The 25,387-nt window shown below is 39.8% G+C and overlaps 2 protein-coding genes across 2 annotated transcripts; one reads left to right on the top strand and one right to left on the bottom strand.

Moving 5' to 3' along the window:
* Window positions 1-156: 156 nt before the first annotated feature.
* Window positions 157-11,521, top strand: hhipl2 (HHIP-like 2). The gene is made up of 9 exons (XM_084914068.1): window positions 157-668; window positions 1,426-2,078; window positions 4,948-5,091; window positions 5,692-6,023; window positions 6,175-6,301; window positions 6,436-6,581; window positions 6,665-6,746; window positions 9,949-10,031; window positions 10,579-11,521. Exons 1-9 carry the CDS (start codon window positions 309-311, stop codon window positions 11,139-11,141), a joined length of 2,490 nt encoding a protein of 829 aa, XP_084770194.1. The 5' UTR covers window positions 157-308; the 3' UTR covers window positions 11,142-11,521.
* Window positions 11,522-17,125: 5,604 nt separating this feature from the next.
* Window positions 17,126-25,336, bottom strand: marc1 (mitochondrial amidoxime reducing component 1). The gene is made up of 7 exons (XM_084914067.1): window positions 23,334-25,336; window positions 20,174-20,344; window positions 19,696-19,858; window positions 19,461-19,604; window positions 19,124-19,185; window positions 18,818-18,889; window positions 17,126-17,647 (listed from the first exon to the last, which is right to left on the bottom strand). Exons 1-7 carry the CDS (start codon window positions 23,582-23,584, stop codon window positions 17,521-17,523), a joined length of 990 nt encoding a protein of 329 aa, XP_084770193.1. The 5' UTR covers window positions 23,585-25,336; the 3' UTR covers window positions 17,126-17,520.
* Between the last annotated feature and the right edge of the window lie 51 nt (window positions 25,337-25,387).

Below are 25,387 nucleotides of genomic sequence, written 5' to 3'. Positions count from 1 at the left end.
ACTGCTACCATTATCGCTGCTGTGCAGAAAATAACTCGAGGGATTGAAATGCCAATGTAAAGTCTTTACAAATATGTTTCGTTTTAATTGGTACTAATTAGTCCAATGAGAGGCAGAGCTGGTGACACAGTGACTTTTTACCTGGATGGAGTAGGTGGCGACACAAGGAGGGCAAACGAGCCCCCTCCATCTGCATGCTTTTGCGCACGCGTAAAATGCATTCAAACGCACGCTCGCATACTTAAACTCTGGCTCATGGCCTATATGAACGAATAGTCACTGAATTCTTTCGGGGCCAGAAGGCAAACATGACAAGGAAGAGGGATGCTGCGCTCCATCCAAGCCGAGCCGGCTGCGCGGTTTTACGCACGGTGGCACAACTACGGCCATCTAAAAAGATGCCAAGCCTTCCTGCGGTTATCCTGATTGTGCCAGTGATGCTGTTAGCCTCGGTCAAGCCAGCATCAGCTCATCCTCAATGCCTGGACTTCAAGCCACCTTTTAAACCTCCATGGCACCTGGAGTTTTGCAATCAGTATGAGCAGTTTGGATGCTGCGACCAGGGAACTGACAACATGATCGCGGAGAGGTACTGGGACATCATTGAACAGCTGGAAGCGGCTGGTCATGAGCTCTGTACCGACATGCTGAAGGAAATTATGTGCCAGGTAAATATATTCTCTTGAGTTTGAGGATTACTATTAATGCCATGATCGTCATCTTTACTTTAGGTGCACTGCAGTCTTTTCACGTCTGCTGCAGTTTTGGTTGTATGTTCTCCATTTCAAAAAAACAAACAAACAAAAAAATCCTTGAAAAAACTTAAACATACACAACTTGAACTTTTGATTCATTGTAGTTTATTCTAATTAAACTCAAGTTAAAATCAATTTAGGGTTACAATAATAAAATAAATCCCACAAAAGTTAAGGCATCACTTAACTTTATAATTGTTATAAATGGTTGAATAGAAACTGTGAAAATTTGCTCAAGTTTAAAGAAAACTAAAACTGGATACTCCCATCAGATATTAAATGTAACTACTTGTGACTGATAAACTAGTATTTCGCAAAAACAAATATTATCTAACTGTCATTGAGGTTTTAATCCAGAGTGCTTATATTTGTAACAATTATCAATAACATCAGATTATGGTTTCCACATCTGAAATAAAAAACATCTGATATTGAAATCACTATGACATGTTTCCATATTTCATTTACACAGGCAAATTTGCAGAGGACAAACTTCCAGACATTCAAAGTGCTCTTATTTGAAAAACAAAACAAGTCTTTGTGCTAATGGGACACATGTATTCTTGATGTTGTGACTTAATGGCTCTCTTAGTCAAATAAATCATCTCCTCTGTGCACGACACTGCCCTGAAATGTCTTAATGGTAAACCACTGTGTTTGCCCCATCCAGGAATGCTCGCCATATGCTGCCCACCTCTACGATGCTGAGGACCCCTACACACCTGTGAGAGAAATGCCTGGTCTTTGCTTTGACTACTGCTCTGAGTTTCATTCCAAATGTCGCCACGCGCTTAAATATTTAACAGTCAACCAGCTGCTGCTGTACGCCGCAGAGCGCGACGTAACCACGTTCTGCAGCATGGTAGACCTGCCTGACCAAGACTACTGCTACCCCAATGTTTTGAAAAGCTCTGACCTCAATAGTAACCTGGGACAGGTGGTAGAGGACCCAAGAGGTTGTCTCCAGTTGTGCCTGACTGAAGTGGCCAACAATCTCAGGAACCCAGTGCTGATGCTGCACAGTGGAGATGACACACACCGAATGTTTATTGCAGAACAGATGGGCTTTGTTTGGGTTTACCTACGCGACGGCAGCCGGCTGGAGCAGCCTTTCCTGGATATGAGCGGGGAGGTGTTGACCACTCCATGGCTGGGGGATGAGAGAGGATTCCTAGGAATGGCTTTCCACCCAAAGTACCGGGATAATGGACGCTTCTTTATTTACTATTCCATCCAGGTCAGCAGTGAGCTGGAAAAAATCAGGATCAGCGAGATGAAGGTGTCTGCCTATGACATGAACGTGGCTGATCCCTACTCAGAGAGGTATGCAGAGGGAAGGTCTTTCTTTCATGATGTGGGTCTGCACAAACTACATAGGCTTTATCATCATTCAGGGGAGGGGCTGTAATTGCACCAACCCTTGCATAAACATGTTCAGGGCTAAACACTACATATCAATTTACGATTTTCTGGGATTGTGAGGACCATTAAAATTCACAACCTACCCTGAACTTTGCAGCGTGAAACTATGAAAATATCTCAGTGAAACACAAAAAGGAGTAGTCCTTCACTTTGTTTTAAGCCTTCTAAACATTTATTGCTCATAATCCTAAAATTTTACAAGAGATATATTTAATTATTATATCCCCAAACCCCCTATAGTATGTTATAGACCCACAAAAAACTTCAACACTTGTGTTACATTTAGGAACACTCAGAGAAATGACAACTCTCCAGCAGGTTTTCTTTCTTTGTGCAAGCAAGCATAAGCCAGACACTAACTGTAAAACGAGGAGGCAGCAGGAACAATATCCAAATGCAGCACACACAGAGGCACACGCGAGGTCAAAATCTAATCTTTAATCCAGAAAACAGGAGACGGAAAAAACAACACAGCAAACAATCCAGAGAAGAGCAGGGGAAAGTGAAAGGCCATTAACCTCCTAAGACCTGAACTCTTCCATGGCATGCATTTTTAATTTCTTTTTGATATTTGGGCATATTGGGACCTGATGAATGTAAAAACAAAGAATTACAAGAATTTTTTTTTTTTACCTGATTTTTGTTTCTAAGAAAAATGAGACCACATATGAGGATATTCGTTTAAAATTTTGATAGAAGAGTAGCGGTATAATGTCCTCGTAAGTGGATATCAGGCCCTTGTAGAGCAAAATTGAGTATTTTAGTCTAAATAACCCAAAATGTGATGTCCACATATGTGGACGCCAGGTCCTAGGAGGCAAAGGAGCTTGCAAAGAAAAGCGTCTGGACTTCTTTAAGTTTACTTGAAGACGTTTCACCTCTCATCCGAGAAGCTTCTTCGGTTCTAAGGTCAGATGGTGGAGAGTCCCAGATATAAACCTAGTGGGAGTATCCCCCCACAGAAGGACAAAAGGACCCCCTGATGATCCTCTAATCGCCTGAGCCAAGGTGTGAAACTGGGTGTGGGTCCCAATCAGCCAGAGTTTCGGGTGTGTTCATTGTGAAACCTGGCCCCACCTTATCATGCGAATTCCTGAGGTCAGATGGCCCAGGATGTGAGTGGGCGTTAAGGCGTCTGGGAAGGGATCTCAAAACTGGATTATAGATGGCAGAGAGTTGGTGTCGTAAACCCCCGCCTCTGTTCAAAGATGGTCGCTCACAGTGGACATAGATGGCTTCTTTCACTCCTCTTTCAAACCATCTGTCCTCTCTGTCCAAAATGTGAACATTGGCATCCTCGAAAGAGTGTCCTTTATCCTTAAGATGCCACTTCTAGCCACTTCACAAGCGCATGGCACAACACAGAAGAGCCACCTCCACAGGACAAGACTCAGCAGTCCATCTGCATCTTAAGGATAAAGGACACTCTTTCGAGGATGCCAATGTTCACATTTTGGACAGAGAGGACAGATGGTTTGAAAGAGGAGTGAAAGAAGCCATCTATGTCCACTGTGAGCGACCATCTTTGAACAGAGGCGGGGGTTTACGACACCAACTCTCTGCCATCTATAATCCAGTTTTGAGATCCCTTCCCAGACGCCTTAACGCCCACTCACATCCTGGGCCATCTGACCTCAGGAATTCGCATGATAAGGTGGGGCCAGGTTTCACAATGAACACACCCGAAACTCTGGCTGATTGGGACCCACACCCAGTTTCACACCTTGGCTCAGGCGATTAGAGGATCATCAGGGGGTCCTTTTGTCCTTCTGTGGGGGGATACTCCCACTAGGTTTATATCTGGGACTCTCCACCATTTGACCTTAGAACCGAAGAAGCTTCTCGGATGAGAGGTGAAACGTCTTCAAGTAAACTTAAAGAAGTCCAGACGCTTTTCTTTGCAAGCTCCTTTGACTACGATGACCTGGATGACTGAGAACCTTCACAGACAGGTCCTAGGAGGTTAAAAGGTTCAAGAGGTCATATACGGTTGATGGTACTGGGGGCGGGGCATAAAAATCACGAAGGAGAGAAAGTGAAAGGTAGTAAAACTAATAACTGTGTGAACAAAAGAGAAGGAAAAAAAAATACAGAAATTAAAATAATAAGAACAATGCAGGCATGTAGAAGAAAGATAAACAATTAAAACAGACAAAAGAAACAACATTTGAGTTAAAAGAAAACAACAACGCACAATGCATAAAGGTTTCGTGCAAACGTTTTACCAAAATGGTGATCTAAAGAGATACGTCTTTAGATCACTTGTGAGAGAAATCACAGAATCAGCATTCCACAGTACAGGTGCTGTGTTTGATCTGCTCGGGTCCTTAGGCAGATGCGTGGAGCAGACAGTAAATTTACCTTATTTGCCTACATGAGCGAGCTGAAAAGTACTATTTAAGGAGGTTGACCACATGTTGGAGAACCAGCTGTAAACCAGCTTGTTTCAGTTTAAGGATTGTTTTGAATAAATTGCTTCAGTCACTGCTTTAACAAAGAAACAGGCTGCCAGAGAACATTACACATAGGTGAGAATCTTTGAGGTAATAGTGCCTTAAGCCTGCTCTGTCATCACTTTTTCAATAGAATGAATTTTACTGTATAGGGCATGAATGACAGACACCAAAGCAGCTGAAGAGTTGAATGTTGGATTAAAGCTAACCTTGGGCCACACTTCAGAAACTTGACAACCTGATAAAAAAGTTTAAAGTATTTTTAAAGTATACTTTATTTATCTAATTGTTCTAAACTGAATGCATTTTACATTCAGGTTCATTTTAGAGATCGAGGAGCCAGCCGCAAACCACAACGGAGGCCAGCTGCTTTTTGGTGTTGACGGCTATTTGTATATCTTCACTGGAGACGGTGGAAAAGCTGGGGATCCATTTGGGAAGTATGGCAACGCACAAAACAAGTAAGGTCCTTCAGGTTTCCTCAAGTGAAAATAATAACCTAGTCAAATATGTGAACAATGATTTAACCATAAAGCCATTACGTTAAGCCTGGTATTGCTGTTGTTAGCTGTTATTTTTATTAATCTATTTAGCCAAACTTTCAGCTAACTGTGTCTCCATAGCCTTCAGCTACACCTACCCTTCATCTATACATACGTTTCTGAGTTATAAAGAGTTTATACAAATATTTGATTATTTTGGCTTTTTTTTAGGCATTTTTAGCCTTTATTGGATACAAACAGAGTAAACATACAGGAAAGTGGGGAGAGAGGGCCCACCATCCAGAGGAATCGTTGTAGGAGTCGGGTGGATTATGCAGCAGTATCAATGTTCTTATATTACTTAAAACTATTCAGCCATTTAAAACATTACCATTTATTAACTGTTTGTGAAATATGACCTGGCACTCAATCAAAGCTTGTTCATTATACCCCAAGGTACTATAAGAATGCCTAATTATTAATCCATTATCTACACCTTTAGGTTATTTATCTTATATTAATCATGTTTTCACTTAAGGCCTCTACCCTGAGTTTTTCATTTATTTTCTTGGTATCCAGAAGTGCTCTTTTGGGAAAAGTGCTTCGCATTGATGTGGATGGAAGTGATCCCAGTGGCATGCCATACAGGATCCCCCCTGACAACCCATTCCTCAGGGACCCAGGTGCCCGGCCAGAGGTGTTTGCTTATGGGGTACGAAACATGTGGCGATGTTCCGTGGACCGCGGAGACCCGGTGAGCGGCTACGGCAGAGGTCGGATATTCTGCGGGGATGTTGGTCAAAACCGCTACGAGGAGATTGACATTATTATCAAAGGAGGAAACTATGGATGGAGGGCCAAAGAGGGCTTCGAGTGCTACGACATGAAATTGTGCCAAAACTCCTCCCTGAGTATGTTTTCTGTTCTTGTGAAGCTTCCCCAGTGATAAAGTCAAGAGCTATTTTCTGTCTGCTTGAAACGTTTGCCATGTTTTATTTCCATCGTTTTTGATTGTTTTCATTCTCAGAGTTAAATTAGGTTTTTCTTTCTCTGCCACAACAGATGACATCCTCCCTATATTTGCATACAGCCATCATGTCGGGAAGTCTGTGACAGGGGGGTATGTGTACAGAGGATGTGAATCACCCAATCTGAATGGCTTGTACATTTTCGGAGACTTCATGAGTGGGTAAGATTATGTTTATCTGAGCATTTTCAAGCCTGAATTAAAAAAAAACCCCAATTGGTCTGTCTTCTCAGTTACCTTTACATTTTTTATTTAATTCGCCTGCTCCAAGTGACATAACGCTGTCAACCTTTCAGTCGAATTATGGCTTTAGAGGAAGACAGGACAACAGGAAACTGGAAAGAGAGGAGTGTGTGTATGGGTGATATGCAGACTTGCTCTTTTCCCGGACTCATCAATCAACACCACAAGTTCATCATCTCATTTGCTGAAGATGAAGCAGGTAAGGTTTGATCAGTCTGTTTATGCGTTTATCACAGGATCAGACCCGTGTGACACTGCTGACAAGCTGTTTTTGTCATCCAGGGGAGCTGTACTTCCTGGCTACGTCATACCCGAGTGCCATGTCTGCTTTTGGAACTGTGTTTAAATTCATGGACCCATCCAGGTATAGTGTCAGACCAGGTGTATATTACATTTACACATTATGGACGTGCTCTGTGTTAAATGGGAACACCTACTTGGAGCAATTATTCAAAAAGACAGGCGTGTTTTTCAAACAGGCTTTAATTCAAGTTATGGAAAAGAAAAAAAATCCTGGGAGCCAAATAATTATGAATTGTACATAAAGGAAGAATAAAGGATGTGTCTTCCAACAATCTGGAATCAATCCTTACAAGCACACATTTTTTACTTTCAAGTAAAATCCAGTGAGCCATTATGAATCTGTATCAAGCAATAAGGTCATGATAATAAGGCATTTTAATTGTTGTTAAAAAGAGAAGGCCTTCAATTTTTTCAATTTTACTTGTGAGTTAACACAAATCCTATCCAATCCAACTTGAAATTGTTTAGGGTGGAAAGCTTTATTAGAGTTTTCAAAACCTACAGTCATAATAAAAAGAAAGTAGACTTTCTTTCACTTCTACATTTTTATGCATCAGTACATAAAAATCTAGTTCTTACCAGGTCTTTTATTAGGTAAATATAAGCTCAGACAAACAACAACACATCATACATTAGACTGTTTCATTATTTTTCTAATATAAACTAAGCCAAAATGCTGAAGCAGTGTGTGTAAATACTAAGTATATCCTCACTGCTTCCATAAGAATTAAAAGGGTAGATAGGATCTAATCAAATGCACTTGATTAACTGATTATTAGCAAGTGTGAGTGTTGGCATTTGGTCTGGAGCATTCAGGTGTGTTAACACAATGCCAAGTACCAAAGACATCAGCAATGATTTTAAAGAAACAATTGTTACTCCCCATCCATCTGAGCACAGATATAAGACCATTTCCAATTAATTTCAACTCCATCTCCGTCATTCAACAATACAAAATATTACTTACACATGGAAAACATTCAAGACAGCTGACAGTCTTCCCAGGAGTGGAGCACCACACTCGGAGAAACGCATGCACAGTAGTGGAGGGCATCTTGTGGTCATTGAGTCGACCATGAACTCTACAGGGAGTGCAGAATTATTAGGCAAATGAGTATTTTGTCCACATCATCCTCTTCATGCATGTTGTCTTACTCCAAGCTGTATAGGCTCGAAAGCCTACTACCAATTAAGCATATTAGGTGATGTGCATCTCTGTAATGAGAAGGGGTGTGGTCTAATGACATCAACACCCTATATCAGGTGTGCATAATTATTAGGCAACGTCCTTTCCTTTGGCAAAATGGGTCAAAAAGGGACTTGACAGGCTCAGAAAAGTCAAAAATAGTGAGATATCTTGCAGAGGGATGCAGCAGTCTCAAAATTGCAAAGCTTCTGAAGCGTGATCATCGAACAATCAAGCGTTTCATTCAAAATAGTCAACAGGGTCGCAAGAAGCGTGTGGAAAAACCAAGGCGCAAAATAACTGCCCATGAACTGAGAAAAGTCAAGCGTGCAGCTGCCAAGATGCCACTTGCCACCAGTTTGGCCATATTTCAGAGCTGCAACATCACTGGAGTGCCCAAAAGCACAAGGTGTGCAATACTCAGAGACATGGCCAAGGTAAGAAAGGCTGAAAGACGACCACCACTGAACAAGACACACAAGCTGAAACGTCAAGACTGGGCCAAGAAATATCTCAAGACTGGTTTTTCTAAGGTTTTATGGACTGATGAAATGAGAGTGAGTCTTGATGGGCCAGATGGATGGGCCGTGGCTGGATTGGTAAAGGGCAGAGAGCTCCAGTCCGACTCAGACGCCAGCAAGGTGGAGGTGGAGTACTGGTTTGGGCTGGTATCATCAAAGATGAGCTTGTGGGGCCTTTTCGGGTTGAGGATGGAGTCAAGCTCAACTCCCAGTCCTACTGCCAGTTTCTGGAAGACACCTTCTTCAAGCAGTGGTACAGGAAGAAGTCTGCATCCTTCAAGAAAAACATGATTTTCATGCAGGACAATGCTCCATCACACGCGTCCAAGTACTCCACAGCGTGGCTGGCAAGAAAGGGTATAAAAGAAGAAAAACTAATGACATGGCCTCCTTGTTCACCTGATCTGAACCCCATTGAGAACCTGTGGTCCATCATCAAATGTGAGATTTACAAGGAGGGAAAACAGTACACCTCTCTGAACAGTGTCTGGGAGGCTGTGGTTGCTGCTGCACGCAATGTTGATGGTGAACAGATCAAAACACTGACAGAATCCATGGATGGCAGGCTTTTGAGTGTCCTTGCAAAGAAAGGTGGCTATATTGGTCGCTGATTTGTTTTTGAATGTCAGAAATGTATATTTGTGAATGTGGAGATGTTATATTTGTTTCATAGGTAAAAATAAATAATTGAAATGGGTATATATTTGTTTTTTGTTAAGTTGCCTAATAATTATGCACAGTAATAGTCACCTGCACACACAGATATCCCCCTAAAATAGCTAAAACTAAAAACAAACTAAAAACTACTTCCAAAAACATTCAGCTTTGATATTAATGAGTTTTGTGGGTTCATTGAGAACATGGTTGTTGTTCAATAATAAAATTATTCCTCAAAAATACAACTTGCCTAATAATTCTGCACTCCCTGTATATTCGAAGTTTTCAAGAGTCAAATGTGAGCCCGTCTGCCCAACAGGTAAAACTTGGCTAAAATTAAGTCATGCAACAGCAGAATGACCCTAAACACAGCAGCAAATCTGCTGAATGAGTCTTAAGTCCTCAACCTGACTGAAACGCTGTGGCAGGACCTTAATAAAGCTGTGTTTAAATTCATGCCTCAAACATCAATTAACTGAAATAACATTATAAAGAAGATGTTATTGCTGCTAAAAGTGATTCCACTAGTTACTGAATGATTTAGTGTACTTAATTTATTTATTTCCTTTTAGTTTCTGCATTTTGGCTTAGTTTTCATTGAGTAAACAATGATCTACTGTAATATTTCACAGGTTCATATGAGGTTGTACTCACTTGATAAGAACCAGATGATGTTTTTATGTCTCGACACATAAACCTTAGAACCAAAAGAGTGCGTACTTTCTTTTTACTGTGACTTTACATTGGTTTTAAGGATGCTGTGGGAAAGTTTTTGTACAGAAAATAACTAAACTTTTTAAATAAAATAAATAACAATACGACCGTGCTGTCCTAAAGAAAACAACAAAGACAGAGTTACTATCTTGTCATTAAAAAAGGGACTTCATTTACTTTTATAGGAGAGCACCTCCTGGGAAATGTAAGCAAAAGCCACTCCCTGTCAAAGTGAGGGGAAAAAAGTTTCCATTTGTGCCAAAGGAATGTAAGTAACTTCAAACTTATCTTTGCATTTCAATCACTTCTCGATCTGCATACCAGACCTGTTGTAAATCTGAGGTCGTCTAAGAAAGTAAAGACTTTTTATTTTAACCTGAAATGTCTAATATTTCGAGGTGCATTGAATATAAACATATACACACCATATTATCAAGTCAATTAACCTGATGTTAGAGGTTAGCGTAAGCGTTACACAAGCCACATTTAAGCAAAATCTGTTCTTGCAGACCGACAAATTGCCTGGGTTCACTGTTTACTCATGCATGCATGTCTTGAGCAGAACCTGCTTTTTTCCCCCTCTCTGGATTTACTGTCTACATGCTGCCAAATTGTATAATCACACTGGGCTCATACATAAAACTATAAAAAGCAGCATCGAGTTTTACATCAAACATATTTAAAATAGAGACAAGCATTCCAAACACTTAGGCTCAGCCAAATGTGCACACCATTTAAAAAAAAACTCAACACATGTGGTTGTAGAAGAGTAAAATGGTGAAAATGGGTACTTATTGACATCTGTGCCATTTCAGTGACTGTACTGGGCACAAATGAAAAACCTACCAGACCACCGCCAAGAAAATTCAAACTCCCCACCAAACCACCGGTGAGGAGCAGCCAGATCAAACCTACGATGACTGCAGCAGGCAACTCAACGACGGGCACCGCTGTAAAGGTCAAACCGAAATCATCGGACAAAGACACGAAGAAGAAAAATATGCTGAAACCATGGAAAAAAGACAAAATGCTGAACAAGAAAAAAGCCAGCACACAAGCAAAGAAGAATATTTTGAAGCAGAAATCTAAGAAGACGACTGTCAGCGTCAAAGATAAAGTAAAACCAAAGACAAATCAAACCGCCACAGAGACTTTAAACACTTCAAACGCCCACAATGGCCTGAAAGATAACAAAATCCAGACAAAGAGGAAGATACACCAGAGGAAAGCTCCGCAGAAGCAAAGTGGACCAAAGATGAAGATTAAAGAATCTACAAAAGAGTATCCTGCCTTTGTGAACAAAACTAAGACAAACTTCAACGTAAGAAGCAACAGAACACTGACAAGACAGCTTAAGGTGAAGAGCAAACAAACATGAGTCTGATTATGGCTTAATCAGATTTTGTCTTCATGAAATGATAGTGTTGACTGGCACATCTTAAAGCAATAGTTCTACTCTTATTTTCAGCTATGGGAAGAGTTATTCCACTCCCATGTATCCACAGAGACAGCAGCTTAGTGCAAAGGCTAACGACAGAGGCAAGCTCCTGAAGACTGGCTCTATCAGAGAATCAATTCACCAGCACTTCTAAAGATTGCTAAAAATTATTTTACCTTTATTGTTGACACTGGAGTCTCCAATTCCAGATATCAGCAGCCTCTGCCAAAATGCTGAACAATTCCTTTAAAGCAGTGTTTCTCATATTGGTTACCAATAGAAAGTACAGCAGTGGGTACTTGAGATTTTTATATTCATTTAAATACCAGTTATGCATATCTCTGAAAATAAACTTCAATAAACTAAATTTCATATTCAGCATTCTTTTCAGTGCAGTCGTTTTAGCTGTTGTAACTGCTGAAAGCATCACTGAAGAAGAAAGTAACACATATAATGAGCAGGATGCCAGGTTCAAAATATGTCAAAAGAAAAATGGATTCATGGTTGAAACACATCCGACATACCAACTGTTAAGTGCTCCACATCTTCCTCTAGGACTTTCTTTTCTTCTGCAGCTTCATAAATTAGACTTTAAAGTCACAAGTGGAAAACATTTAACCTTCCCAGCAACCCAAGAAACTCCAGAAAAACCGAAGAGCTTCATATCAGACTGTACAGGTCTCTGTTAGCATCTTAAATGTTAAAATTCATGGCAAATCTACAAAAGGGAGGCTGAAAAAAAAAAATCAAAGAATCAAGGTGAAGCGCAGACTTCAGCCAGATTGAAATGCTGTGGTGGGATCTTAAGAGAGCTGTGCTGTCCACAATCCTCGTGGAACTGAACACTGTAATAAGGCAGGGCTAAAATCCCTCCACAACAATGTGAAAGACTGATAAAGTCACACAGAAAACAATTACTTAAAGGTATTACCAATTAAGAAATTTTTTTTATTATATCCCGACACCTAAAACCTGAAAACTGACCAATGTTGTTCTTTCTTTTTACCATGTGGGCATATTTTTTCTTTTCTACCAACACGTTTATCACTGCTCAGGGATGTGCATGCAATTAATAATAATAATGGATTGGATTTATATAGCGCTTTACAATGCCACTATTCATTCACTCTCGCATTCACACACTGGTGGAGGCAAGCTACAGTTGTAGCCACAGCTGCCCTGGGGCAGACTGACAGAAGCGAGGCTGCCATATCGGCCCCTCTGGCCAACACCAGTAGGCGGTAGGGTAAAGTGTCTTGCCCAAGGACACAACGACCAGGACAGAGAGCCCAGGGATTGAACCGGCGACCTTCCGGTTACAGATACGCTTCCCAACCCCCTGAGCCACGGTCGCCCAATTATGCATGTAACGACATTGTTTCCTTTACATTTTATATTTAGCTGTCATGAAATCATTGTTCCAAGTTAAACTCTCCCTTGCCTGTATTTAGAACATATCAGCTTAGACTAAAATCTAAAGAGGCAGCAAACATAAAACACAACTTCTATTTATACCCAGGCCCAGTTTCTGAAATTACTCTAATTTTACAACACATGGAAGTGTTAAAAATAAACATTAACAAGTATCCTTGACTCTCAGAAGCTCTCTGTAATTAAACTCTGCACCACTGATCTTAACTGAAACCGCCGTGACCAGAACTTGTATAATGTCTGCTGTAAACGTAAAGCCGCCCCGACTTCCACGTGCAGTTGTGCAGCCTGAGGTTACAAAAGTCTCACAATCCGGCATTTCCTTGGCTTCCGGACTTGCCTGTGTCGTAAAATATTTTATAATTTCTATAAAGTGTCTGAAATTGGTGTATTGTTTAGATTTTTGGTGAAAGGCTGCAATAAGCTTCACATAAGAAGATGAAACATTACAAAAATCCTAGATGCACGTACGCTATCCCAGCTATAGCTCAATATAATCTTACCCTAGTCATCTGTTTAAAAGCCCCTAATAGCAATGTAATTGCAGTGATTTTGTCTGTTTCAGCTCACACTTGCTCATCACGATCTACAAATCAAGTTCTCGTGGAACAGGACAATATTTCACAAAGACAAACCACAAAAACTGGGTCATAGAGTCGAGCATGGTTGAAAAATTGTACGGTGCTTCACAAATCGACAGTAAGCTCATCATCCACAAGTGTCTGCTTTATACTTCTGATATGACATGAGCATGCCCTGTCACGACAACAATCCTGCAGCAATGCAATGCTTGATAACAGACATACAGTATTTTGTAATATGACATAAACCTACCATGCGAAGTCATCATATACAGCTCATGGAATATAATTGTACCTCATCCTAATCTGATCCAGGCCAGATTATTCTTTAAATAATCTACACACAATTTGAGATGAACACCACCATCAGACATATGTGGAACATGTGGAGCGCTTAACGATTGGTATGTCTGATGTTTTCATCCTTATTTATTCAGCAAAAACTACATACAGCCACGTCCTGTTAAATAAAACAAACACCGAAAAGACTGAACAAGTAAGGCTTGTTAGGAAGGGTTGACGATAGAAAGCCTCTTCACTCTAACATGGCAGCACAGTTTGGGTGGAAACTTAGGTGGCAATTTGTGTTAACTGAGTCGACTTTAAACTCCTCTGCGTACCAAAGTGTTCAAGAGTCAAACGTGAGGCCATCTGTCCAAAAGCTAAAGCTTAGCTGAAATTGGGTACTGTGACTTTAAGCACTCCACATTAAAGGTTCCATATTAAATTGCACTGATTTGGGAAAGAAGTAATTTAAAGTGATGCCGGGTTTAAATGTGTAGGCAAGTCTACTATATGTTTACTATATGTTGCTTAAAACCACAGATTCCTTACAAATTACAGACTCACGTAACTATGTTCCAAGTTAAAGCAGCTCGGTGGTGCAACACAAATCTGCTTTTTAGCTTAAACACAAACACACACACGTTCCTTAAAAAAAAAAAAAAAAAAGACCTTTTGTGACGGCGAAGGGGCCATGCAGACATTTGGAAGTGACTCATCCTATTGTGCATCAACCTGTATAAACTCTGTAATTATTAGCTGGAGGGTTTTTAAATAGAGGGATCACCCTTTGACGTTTGGTGACACACAAATGATGGCTTTCTTTACCCTTTTAAAGACGTGTTTTTGCAGGTTTCCGTGTTTTGTCTATGTGCTTGAATTCCTTACAGTGAGGCTTACATGCAACGAGCTGCCCGATCCTAAATTTAGTACAGCAAAAAACACAAACAACATTTAGCGTATTAGGCGAATGAGATGAAATTTATTTAATAACCTACCATGAATTTATTTAAATAAAACAGTTATGCCTCTTAATTCTTTAGCCTGTGTCCATGAAATGGGTGCTAACGTCCTGTAGTGTCTTTTAGTTATTTCTGAATCTATTTAAACAGCTAAAAATGTCATCAGTGCATTTTAAAGTGGTGGAACTGCAATAGTAAATAACCAAAGCCCAGGTTTCTTTTGCAACCTGTGGACGTGTAGTCACAAGGCAGGAAGACATCTTCGCTTCACTGAATAAGTCTCACAAATCTTTAATAATAATTTAAAAAAAAAAAAAATCTTATAAAAGCCATAAGGGAGAGCAGTCTGTTGGGTGATTTTGTGTGCAGACTAAAAATATCTACTGCATAGATGCCATGATTTTTGTCCTGTTCATCCCCAAGGATGACTCACTAGCCTTAGTGATCCTTATTAATTCATTATTATTTTTATATATATATCAAGCTACACCATCAGATTGGATTTGTCATTAAACAGGGGTCTGGGGGTGGAGGGGTCCTCCTTCGGAAAATTATGAACGTCAGACACTTCATTTCCTGCATTATGGTGGGTTTTTTATGCAATAGTTTGTATCGTTTTTCTGCAAATTAATTGATGGTTTACGGAATTACAGGCATATCATTTTACTCTGCAGACTCTTCATGGTTAAGTTAAGTCATATTGCTCTCTACTGGCCACTATTAGCAACTAAAACTGGGTCAAAAACTTCAGCCAGTAAAGCATCCAGTGCTAAAACTGTTTATACTCGTGGGACTACAACGTGTGGGGTTAAAGAGACCCAAATTTGTCACCTGCTGGTCTGAAATAGAGGAGAACCCTATAATGTTAAGGAGGCCATCTGGAACTTTTTTTGTTGTAAAAGTGTCATAAAATCTGCTGTATGTATGTGCTTTTTTCAGGACTACTACTTGTTTTGCTTTACTGTATGCTGCAAGTAGATAATGGATTAATAAATCTTTGTGAAGGATGAAGCTGGCACTGCACTCTCCAGAAGATGCTGGAAAACCGTTACGTTACAACTTCGGCCTTTGCAATGGATTGAATTTGTTCCTAGTATCTGGTCAAACGAGGCCACGCCTACTATGTTTTTATTGTACTCAGTCACACATGCCTGGGTTAAGGTTATGGAGACCCTCTCAAGATGGCCATCTTCATTTTCCTGCCAGTGTAAGTGTGTCCTCATTGTACACAGGACTGACGGTGACTTCTTAAATGTCAATTGAATTTACAACTTAAAGGTCCCTGATGTACCAAATCAAGTCTCTTGGTGATCTTTCATGCAGAGCATTTTCCTGAATGAAAAAGGTCACCCTGTCCTGCTTGGATGTTCCACAAGCCCTAAATCCCTGATTTTTCAGGTGTTTGGAAGAAGGTTGGGCGGGTGTAGAAGCTGTGACAGTAGATAAAGCAACCCCATCGCAGACAGTCTTTGTTCACCATTGATGTAACCAAATCAAAAGAAAGCCCTTTGATTTCCCCGTGTACAGTTTGAAGTCTATGGTGTTCAAAGTTTTTTTAGCCCTCACTTGGTGGGTTTGTCTTTCATGCATTGCTTGATGGGTAATCTTGGCTTCATAGCAATTATCCTCTCATGTATGAAATATGCTTCTTCGGGTGGTAGTTACTCAGCAAATTTATATCATGTAAAGGAGACATCTGAACTGGTCGACTGAGTTTGTTTGTTTTGTTTTTTTAAATTGCGTAAATAGTTTAATAGTTATAGTAGTTTAAACAAAAACACTGAAAAAAATCTGTCGGGTGCTTGTAGCAGTGCTGTGCAAATTTTGGTATGGATCTGATACCAAGTAAATAGAGCGCCAATTTTCCATTACCAATACGGTTAACCTATGAAGCTGGCTTATGTAGGATAGTAGTGTGTCATGAGATGAATCATCAATTTGCAATTTCTGAACACATTGTAATGACCACTAAATCACTGACAGTTTTACTTTTCAAATTTTTTTTTCCACAATTTTTTTTTTTTCATAACCCCGTACCGGCAAACCCCCCCCCCCCCCAAATTACCACAACACAGTGGGCTACATACCAAACTGACAGAATAGAAACAAAGTATCGATCCTATCGTGCTAGTATCAATCCAAAACCACCAGCATTGGTATCGATACTATTGCTTGACTGGATTTGGACTGATGTGCCCAGCTCTTGTTTATAGAAAAGGTCTACATTTTACATCACTGCCACTAATGACATTAAAATTGAGTTATTTTTAAATAAAAGTTTTGAGTCCATAACTAAATATTTACCCAGAGAGATGATACAGAAAAGGCAAGATTTCTTTTATTTTCTCATTTTTAAAGTAGCGATTATCATCTTTAAATGTTTAGATCATGTAAAAGTATACAAAAGCAGCCTTGCCATTTTCTAGGAATCACACTAAGAGCTTTTAGTATCTATTAAATATACATGCGCAATTAAGCTTGTCCTTTTTAAAACACAAAATAAGACAACAGTGGAAAAAGGGGGACGCAGAGTGTAAAAAAGGATGCTCCTTTCAAAATATGCCATTAAAAAGTAATTATGAGCAGTGAGATGGATGATTTACAAATGGTTTTGCAACGTTTAACACTAGAAGTGATCAAACCCAGCAGCCGTGTTCATTCCAGGAAGCACTTTAGTACAAAGACTTAAGGCAATTTTATTTATTTCTTCAATAGCAGCATGTAATTTCAGGTTTTAATAACCAGCTGGAATATTGAGCAGATGTTAGCAATATTTTCAAATCAGGTTCTATTAGCTGATTAAGAGGCAGTCAAATCATCAAAAATTGAGACAAAAAAAAAAAAAAAAAAAAAGGCTGGGGTGGCAAACTGAATGATTAATACTAATGCTGTGCTACTTTTTTTAAATGTTATTTCAAAGCAGTTAATTTCTGTCCATTTCTATTCTACTATTTGCTTACACTACATGAATTTAAGTGCTTTCTTCAGTCTGATATCAAAGACGACTTGTGACTTCTGAGTGTTTTGACTTCAGGTTTGCCCCCTCTCTCCTGACGCCTTCTATCAGCGGGTGATCTTGTAAACCACATCGCCAACCTGAAAGATGCCCGTCTTCTTCACGTTGTGCAGCTGTCCAAACAGTGGAGACGTTTTATAGATGTGCTTCTCAGATGGTTTGCACAGACGATAGCTGTGAGTTCAAAGACATTTTAGATGTGACAGACAGAAAAAAAAAGCCCACTGTGAGGTTAAAACAGACTCACTGGCAACTTTATTATCAGGTACACCTTGCTAGTGCCAGATTGGAGATAGTTGTCCTTTCAAAACCAACTTAATTTTTTGTCGCAGAGGTTCAACAACATTTCTCTGAGATTTTGATCCATATTGACATGATGGCAACACACATTTTCTGCAGATTTTGACATCAATTTCTGACCCTATAATATGAACATCACAGCAGAAATCAGGGCTCATCAGACCAGAAGTCTTTCCAGTCTTTTTTTTGTCTAATTTTGGTGAGGCCATGGGAATTGTAGCCTCAGTTTTCTATTTTTGGCTGACAGGACTGGCACCTGGTGTGCCTGCTGTAGGCCATCTGCTTCATGGTTTGACGTGTGTGTGTTCAGAAATGCTCTTCTGCATACCTTGGTTGTAACGAGTGAGTATTGTGGCTACTGCTGCCTTCCTTTCTCCCCCTTCCTCTGACCTCTGGTATCACCAAGGCTTTTCTTTTGTCACCTGATGCTTTCTTTGTTTTGGACCATACTCTAAACCCTACTCAGTAGATCAACAGTTTCCGAAATACTCAGTTTAGCCTGTTTGGTACTAAAAACTTTGCCACATTCAAAGTCCCCTTTCTTCTCGGATGCCCGCCCCTCCCTGAGCCTGATTCTGCTGGAGGCTTCTTCCTGTTAAAAAGGAGATTTTTTTCCCCCGACTGTTGCTAAACCACTTGCTCATATGCAATCATGATTGTTGGGTTTTCTCTTTCCTTTGTATTATTGTAGGGTCTTTACCTTACAATATAAAGTGCCTTGACTATTATTGTGATTTGGCACTCAATAAATAAAATTGAACTGAACTGTGAAGCCCAGTTTGAATGTCAGCAGGCTATCTTGGTCATGTCTACATGCCTAAATGTCATGCAATTGGCTGATCAGAGAGTTGCGTTAACGAGCAGAAGAACAGGTGTACCTAACAAAGTGGCTACTGTTTGTACATAGAAATACAACATTACTCAAAAAATCATTCAAAAATATTTTTAAAAAAACCCTTTCATAATAATAATAATAATAATAATAATAATAATAATAATAATAATAATAATAATAATAATATTATTATTGAGGTAAAATGTTACTTTTTCAGTGTTTCCAGAGGCTCTTTTCTGCTGATTACACCAGTCTCTGGATCGACTGTGGTGAAAAGACACCTGGTAAAAAACAAAGCAAAACAACAGATTACAGATTAATTACAGATACGTTTGCATCCATTTAATCCCTAAATCATTTTTAACTTAAAACACACACATTCACTTTGCCTGACAATTGCTTATTTCTAAAATCAAACTGCACAGACCAGCAATGACTCTTTGGATTTGCTCTTGTTGGCAAATGTACTGATTCTGTGTCTGATTACAATGTGCGCGTAGCATCCACAGTGTTACCTTCCACATGCCATTACACGCTGCAGTCGCACGCTGCCAATCTGGAGCTCTTCCCACGAATCCTGAAAAAGCAAAGCAGTTGGTTTTGGAGACAAATTTAGTCCACGCTGTTCACACCGAAAAGGGTGAGTTATTAGTCACAAGTAAAAGGACCAAATGATCGTCTTTTCAGCCAGGAAAAATAAAACAAAAGCTAATCACCAATAGTGCAGACAGACATGAGAGCTAATATTTTTAAGCCCTTAACTGGCTCTAAACTAGTTTTTGCTTTTCTTTGTAAACAAGAATATCAGGAGGTACGAGCATTCGTTTTTTAGGCAAAGGCTGAACAACGCACCTCATCGAATGGTTTACAGTCACTTATCACAATGTTGGGGCGGAAGCGCTCAACCGTGACTCCCTTCTCTAACTTGCTGCTGAGATCCTTAACAGAGGCCTCTGACAGCAGCATCACAGGTCCAAAATCTGGGTAGGCCACCTCCTGGATAACACATCACAACAGGATCAGGGCATTTTGGCTTGAAAGATGCATCAAATTTAAGCATTAAAATAAACTACAAAGCATGTAGTACCTCAAATTGTTGGTAAACAGCCTCTTTCTGAGCTGGTTTTCTAGGCCTCATGCAAGGTTCAAAGTGCACCAGGCGATAAGTTTTCTCTGCCTTAAGGTAATGAGTAAGCCAGTGAGACACTTTGTCACCATAATCCCGGCCCTGAATGTCAACGCCAAACACTCTACAGGACAAAAGTAAATAAACACAAAAACACAGAAGAAGCATGATTTATGTAAATCTCAAACTAGAGGTTAGAAAAAACGCCACTGATTATTTGGTCAACTCATCAAAAGATTCAGACTCTGAAAGGCAGAATTATCACTTTATGACTGTATTAATTCACTGACTGGTCCAGGTTCAGTTTGCATCCACGTCAAACTAAACTTTACATTCAAAATGCATTCACTTCATAACTTTACTATATAAGATACAGTAAGAAACTGAATTATCCACCAAAAGAAGACCGAGCAGTATAAATTAAAAGCAGACGTAGCACCTGCAGTCGAGGACGGGGTTGTCGGGCTGTTTGATGGGGAACTTGAGTTCCTCCATGTTTGGGCCGTTTAAGCAAACCTGTCCTCCCTCAAAGGTCAGAGACACCAAAACCAGACTTGGCTCCTGTCTGCCTGTCACCATGTGACCGTCCTCTGTCACCACCATCCAGTGTCTGCAAACAAAACACATAGAAAGCTGGATTTCCCTCACCCATCTGCATTATTTGGCATCCCAATTTAATTCCATCATCTGGCAAGAAACCCACACAAACTCAAGACAATATTAAAGGAATAGCGAAAAACTGATAACAAGATGGGAATCAATGACATCACAGGTTGCCATGGCAAAACTGAGTCATGCAGAAATCCCAGATTTGCATCACAATTTATTATTATCCCCTGGTTGAAAATTGTTCTGGGTGTCATCCAGAAAGGCTCATGCAAGGTAGCACTGTCAACACATGTATTTAAAGAGTTAGAAAATAGGATATCCTTTCATAATAAAAGTTCCCTTATAATTCATATCTATACCCAAATTTTGAACTACAGCTCTGTTTTGAATGTATAAATAGCGTGACATCCTTAATGTGTCAGCGAGGAGGGAGAGAGCATTTTTTGAAGTTAAAAATATGTATTATAAGTATAATAGATACAACCATGTATAACCATTACAACTATTAAACACTGTCCTCACTGTTGTTTTTATATATATATATATATATATATATATATATATATATATATATATATATATATATATATATATATATATATATATATATATATATATATATATATATATATATATATATTATTAATTCAACATTAAACAACACTTGGGGTACAAAACCTTGTGTGTGTGGGACTCGTACACGTGTTCTCTGTACTCAGCTCAGGCGCTTTTATAATCTTATGACCGTCCCCTTTTATCTGTGTTTTTATCTCACTTTAATCTTGGTTAGCTCAGGCTAAATATATTTACTTTTTACTTTGCAGGTGCAAATCTGATGTATTTGCCTTCACGTAGCACCTTTGTACAAGTGAAAGTTTTATCCCACACTTTATTCTGTACACTTAAAATATTTATACACCCCATATCCGTGACCAATTTTGAAACACCAGTTAACCTCAAATGCATGTCTTTTATCTGTGACAGGAAGCTGGAACACCTGCAGTAAACTCATGCAGAAAGATCCCAGTTGGGAATTTAACCAGGAACCTTCTTGCTGCGAGGTGACAGCACCAACCCTTCCTGCCTGTCTCTGCAGGAATCTGGACAAGTGTGGCGGCAGCGTAGGCACCTTTTGTGATGATGTCAGGGTCCCCCTTGAACTCTGATATTATGACTAATAATCATTTATATTTATTGGCTTTTTGTACACTGAAGCTGTTTTAAGTCAAATCTGACCGATTTCTCCTGATGGATTAGACCAGACCTTCCCAAAGTGTGGGGCCCGCCCCCTAGGGGGGCGCAGAGCCATGGCAGGGGGGGCGCGGCATGAAAAGGGGGGGAAAAAAAAAACAAAAGGCTTGGACACTGCTAGCACAGGCGCCTACAGAAACGCAAAGCAGGAGATGAAGCATCGCTGAATATGTTTCCAAACCAACTTCACTCTAAGCCAAAGACTAGAAAATATGGTGAAGCATATCTTCCCTTTGGCTTCACCTGCACAAGTGCCGAGGTAGGTCTCCCCTGCAGAGACAAACAGTATCCCACATTCGTGATTTTTAGTTCACAAACACTTCTTGTAATGACTAACTACTCCTGACATTTTGGAGATATACATACTATACTATATACAGTAAAGTTACAGTGGGATACAAATAACATCAGGCTGATCCTGCCACGATTTGTTCCCCCGGTTCAAATCACGGACAAACAGGATCCCACAGCTGTTTATGTTTTTAAACCCATTTTGCACAGAGAGGCATTTTTTGAAAAATGTATTGATAGCAATGTTGAATATTATTACACAGGAAAAAAAACAACTACACGTAAAATAATGACACCGTGACGCCTCTGCCTTTGTAAATGGAGGGACAGTACCTGCGTGTAAAACCTGCAGATAGTCAGATTAACAGTATTTTGTCTCTGCCATTCTGCAATTCATCTCATGTAAACAATAACGTGGCGCACAGCGTGACGTGAAAAAAGGCACATACCTTTGACGTTGCATGACGAACTCTGTATTCCTCGTCCACACTTAAAGGCAAAAAAGGAGTTTTTAAAAAATCTCAGTTTTCGGTGATTCGAAACGCCGTTTACGTGTGGACGAAACAGCTGCGTGTTCAAAAATACCCGTGTAGGTGTGGACATAGCGTAAAAGAGTTAGTAGTTTATTTTATTACTACCTGTAATTTATTGCAGATTACTTGTATTTGCTTAATTGTTTGCTAAATGTTTGAGGTGTGAAATAAACCGCAATGGAGCAAAATATGGGTGTGTGTGGTTAGAGGATGTGTGCGTGCGCGCGCGGGGGGTCGCGAACATTTTTCTTGTAAAACAAAGGGGGGCCCAGCAAAAAAAGTTTGGGAACCACTGGATTAGACAAACGTCTGTATTCCAGGTTCCCAGAGACATGGACTTGCTGTTGAAACAGTAAAACTGCATAGGCATGATGATTATTTATGGTACACTTAAAACCATAAGGAACAGAGGTCAGAGGTAAGAAGTACGGCAGTGTGTGAAATGCTTTAACCATGGCAGTGTGATTTTGTTTAATTGTTTCCCATATTCTTTACCTGAGTAAAAATGCTCTGTTAGAATCTGGTTTGATATCCATGTTGACACAAACACACCCACACACAAACCAAAATAAAACAAATAATAAATTAATTAATATTTACACAGTAGCTTATCGTTAACTATATATACACTATATATTAATTTAAGGAGGGTCCATGGGAATATCAGAAAGTTCCTACAGAATTTTTTTTTAAAAAACAAAGTGGTTGAAAATTCACTGACTTGTTGTGATTTCATGAATTGAAAGACCTCATGTCTCCATAAGAAGACAAGTACGAGACGTCGCTGCCCTGCAGTAAGATTTCATGACGAGGTAACGAAGAATGGTTACAGCGGTAAATATCTTTCATTTAACTAAACGGTGGAACTAATTAACAATAAATTAATTGTATTTATTTATTTATTGCAATACTCACCGATCCTGTAGCTCTCCGAACTTCAGCCCCATTTTCTGGCACTCTGCAAGCGCCAAAGGCACCGCTTTGCCAGACTTGAGAGGGTGAATGAGGAGCTGCGACACTACGCCCACACGAACAGCTTTTTCTGGCTTTCGCAGGTATTTATATCCAAGACCGAGTCCCAGAATTGCAACTCCGGCTCCGCCGATCAGAAGAGCGGCTTTCTTATTCTGGGACACTGCGTCCGCAGCCAGCTTCCTCAGATCCATTTTGAAGCCTCGAAGAATTTTTCGGACTCTGAACTTTTGTTAAAGTAAAAAAAAAAACAACTTTTGTTAAAGTGACAGCGGCCTCTGCGTGCGACGTTCAGAGACCCTGGGTCAGCAGCAGCACGCTGCAGGGAGACCGTTTTATTAACGTGATGCACTTCAGCTGCTGTGAGTGACTGAGCAACGAGGACTTCTTGTTTATTTTGCTTCACCACTAATGATCTCAAAGCTCTCTCACCTCTGAAATTTTTCAAACATCATGCATCACATTTCTTTCTTTCTCCATAACCTGTAACTTTAAGATGCCAGTGAGTAATTAATTATCTCCAATCTGTCCAATCAATCTTGTGTTGGAAAATGTAGAAGATAAAATTTTGTTTGAAATCACATAAACACCAAGGGCACTTTAGTCCATCTGTTTAATTGGCAGCAACAATGAGAGGCAAACCTTCAGTTTTAACCTGCTCAGATTTTTTCCCCCAGAAACAGAGAAGAAACCAAGTGATGTAAGGTCATAGCTGACCTTCTCAGTGAAACTATTTTTGTCTTTGACATAGATACTCAGGTCTATAGCCAAAGTAGAAAACAGCAGATGCTTCAGCTGTGGGGGGTCAATACAGGGATTTGTCGAATGGATAGTCCTTCTGTTGCTTTTTTGTGCTTCATGTCTGATGGCTGAGGGCAGATTCACAGGCACCAAGCCAGGCTTTGCAAGCTGGTTTGATGTTGCAATGGCAGGCAAATCTTGATAATGAGATGCGGTCCTAATTGCCCTGAGCACACTTTGATGTATCAATTTCATTCTAGGTGCATAAAGAAATCTTTATTTTTATAAAGCCTAAAATGAGGCTGCTTCTTGTTACTGGGCCTCTAATCCACTTTAATGATGCTTTATTTTGGAAAATTAGAGCGCCGCTTTCACTTAAAATCATTCAGACCAGTGGTTTTTAACACAAAAATATAACAACACGGCTCAAAATAAATCTGAGGGTTCACGAAAAACAGAAGAAAGTTTTCAGCTTTTCACAGAGTTGATATCAAGTCTAACAACCACTTTCACACGTATGTTTTTAGACCATGAGAGGAAAGTGGAGCACCTACAAGGTAAGGCCCAGCCGACCAGCAGTTTCAAACCAGAAACTGTCGTCCTGTAAAGTAACAGTGCTAACCACTTACCCACCACGCTACCATAATATGGAACTGCGCAAATGTCTTGAGCCACCTCTCATTTCTTTCTTTCTTTTTTTTTTTTTTTTTAGAAAAATGGGAAATAGATGTAGTTTGTTAAAAGATGCAAACACATGTGGAAATACAGTATATAAGACAAAACATATAAAGTCAACCTTTTTGACCACCTTTATTCTTCTTATTCTTCTGAACTCTCTTGGACAAGCTTTCTTTAAGTAGACTTCAGGAATAGTTCTCCAGGCTTCTTGAAGGACAGGCAAAGCTCCGCTTCAATAATATCCAGGTATACCTTCACTGCACTGGCATCCTGTTTGGGGTCATTTTCATACTTAAATTTGAAACTGTTATGAGATGGTGGCCAGATGATGTCACCAACTGATCTCCTGTTGGCACCTGAGACCATTGCTGATGAGGTTTCAGTGAGCAGAACCAAAAGTTTGCTGAGATATGTCAGGTACAAAGACTGGACTGGAAAGTGAAAAAGCAGCCAAAACTTTGAAAGACCTTCAGAAAGACTAGATGACTGTTCCTCAAGACCAAACGTACAAGAAAGTCCAGATCCTTGGAAATATTTTTTAAAAAGAGTGACGAATCAACACTCCTGAAGAATACTAT

The sequence above is a fragment of the Perissodus microlepis genome, chromosome 19, assembly GCF_051167445.1.
Source record: "Perissodus microlepis isolate ML-2025 ecotype Zambia chromosome 19, ASM5116744v1, whole genome shotgun sequence".
Classification (NCBI taxonomy): domain Eukaryota; kingdom Metazoa; phylum Chordata; class Actinopteri; order Cichliformes; family Cichlidae; genus Perissodus; species Perissodus microlepis.
The sequence above is the reverse complement of the archived record's forward strand: the minus strand, read 5'-3'. Positions and strand labels throughout refer to the sequence as shown.

What these genes read in the sequence shown, in the direction of transcription:
- hhipl2 (XM_084914068.1), top strand. Translation starts at nt 309, where the DNA reads ATGACAAGGAAGAGGGATGCTGCGCTCCATCCAAGCCGAGCCGGCTGC. An exon ending in GTGCCAAAACTCCTCCCTGA is followed by an intron (nt 6,024 to 6,174) that starts GTATGTTTTCTG and finishes CTGCCACAACAG; the next exon opens with ATGACATCCTCCCTATATTT. An exon ending in TTCGGAGACTTCATGAGTGG is followed by an intron (nt 6,302 to 6,435) that starts GTAAGATTATGT and finishes TCAACCTTTCAG; the next exon opens with TCGAATTATGGCTTTAGAGG.
- marc1 (XM_084914067.1), bottom strand. Translation starts at nt 23,584, where the DNA reads ATGGATCTGAGGAAGCTGGCTGCGGACGCAGTGTCCCAGAATAAGAAA. An exon ending in TTCGGAGAGCTACAGGATCG is followed by an intron (nt 20,345 to 23,333) that starts GTGAGTATTGCA and finishes TTTTGTTTGCAG; the next exon opens with ACACTGGATGGTGGTGACAG. An exon ending in AACCCCGTCCTCGACTGCAG is followed by an intron (nt 19,859 to 20,173) that starts GTGCTACGTCTG and finishes TTTGTCCTGTAG; the next exon opens with AGTGTTTGGCGTTGACATTC.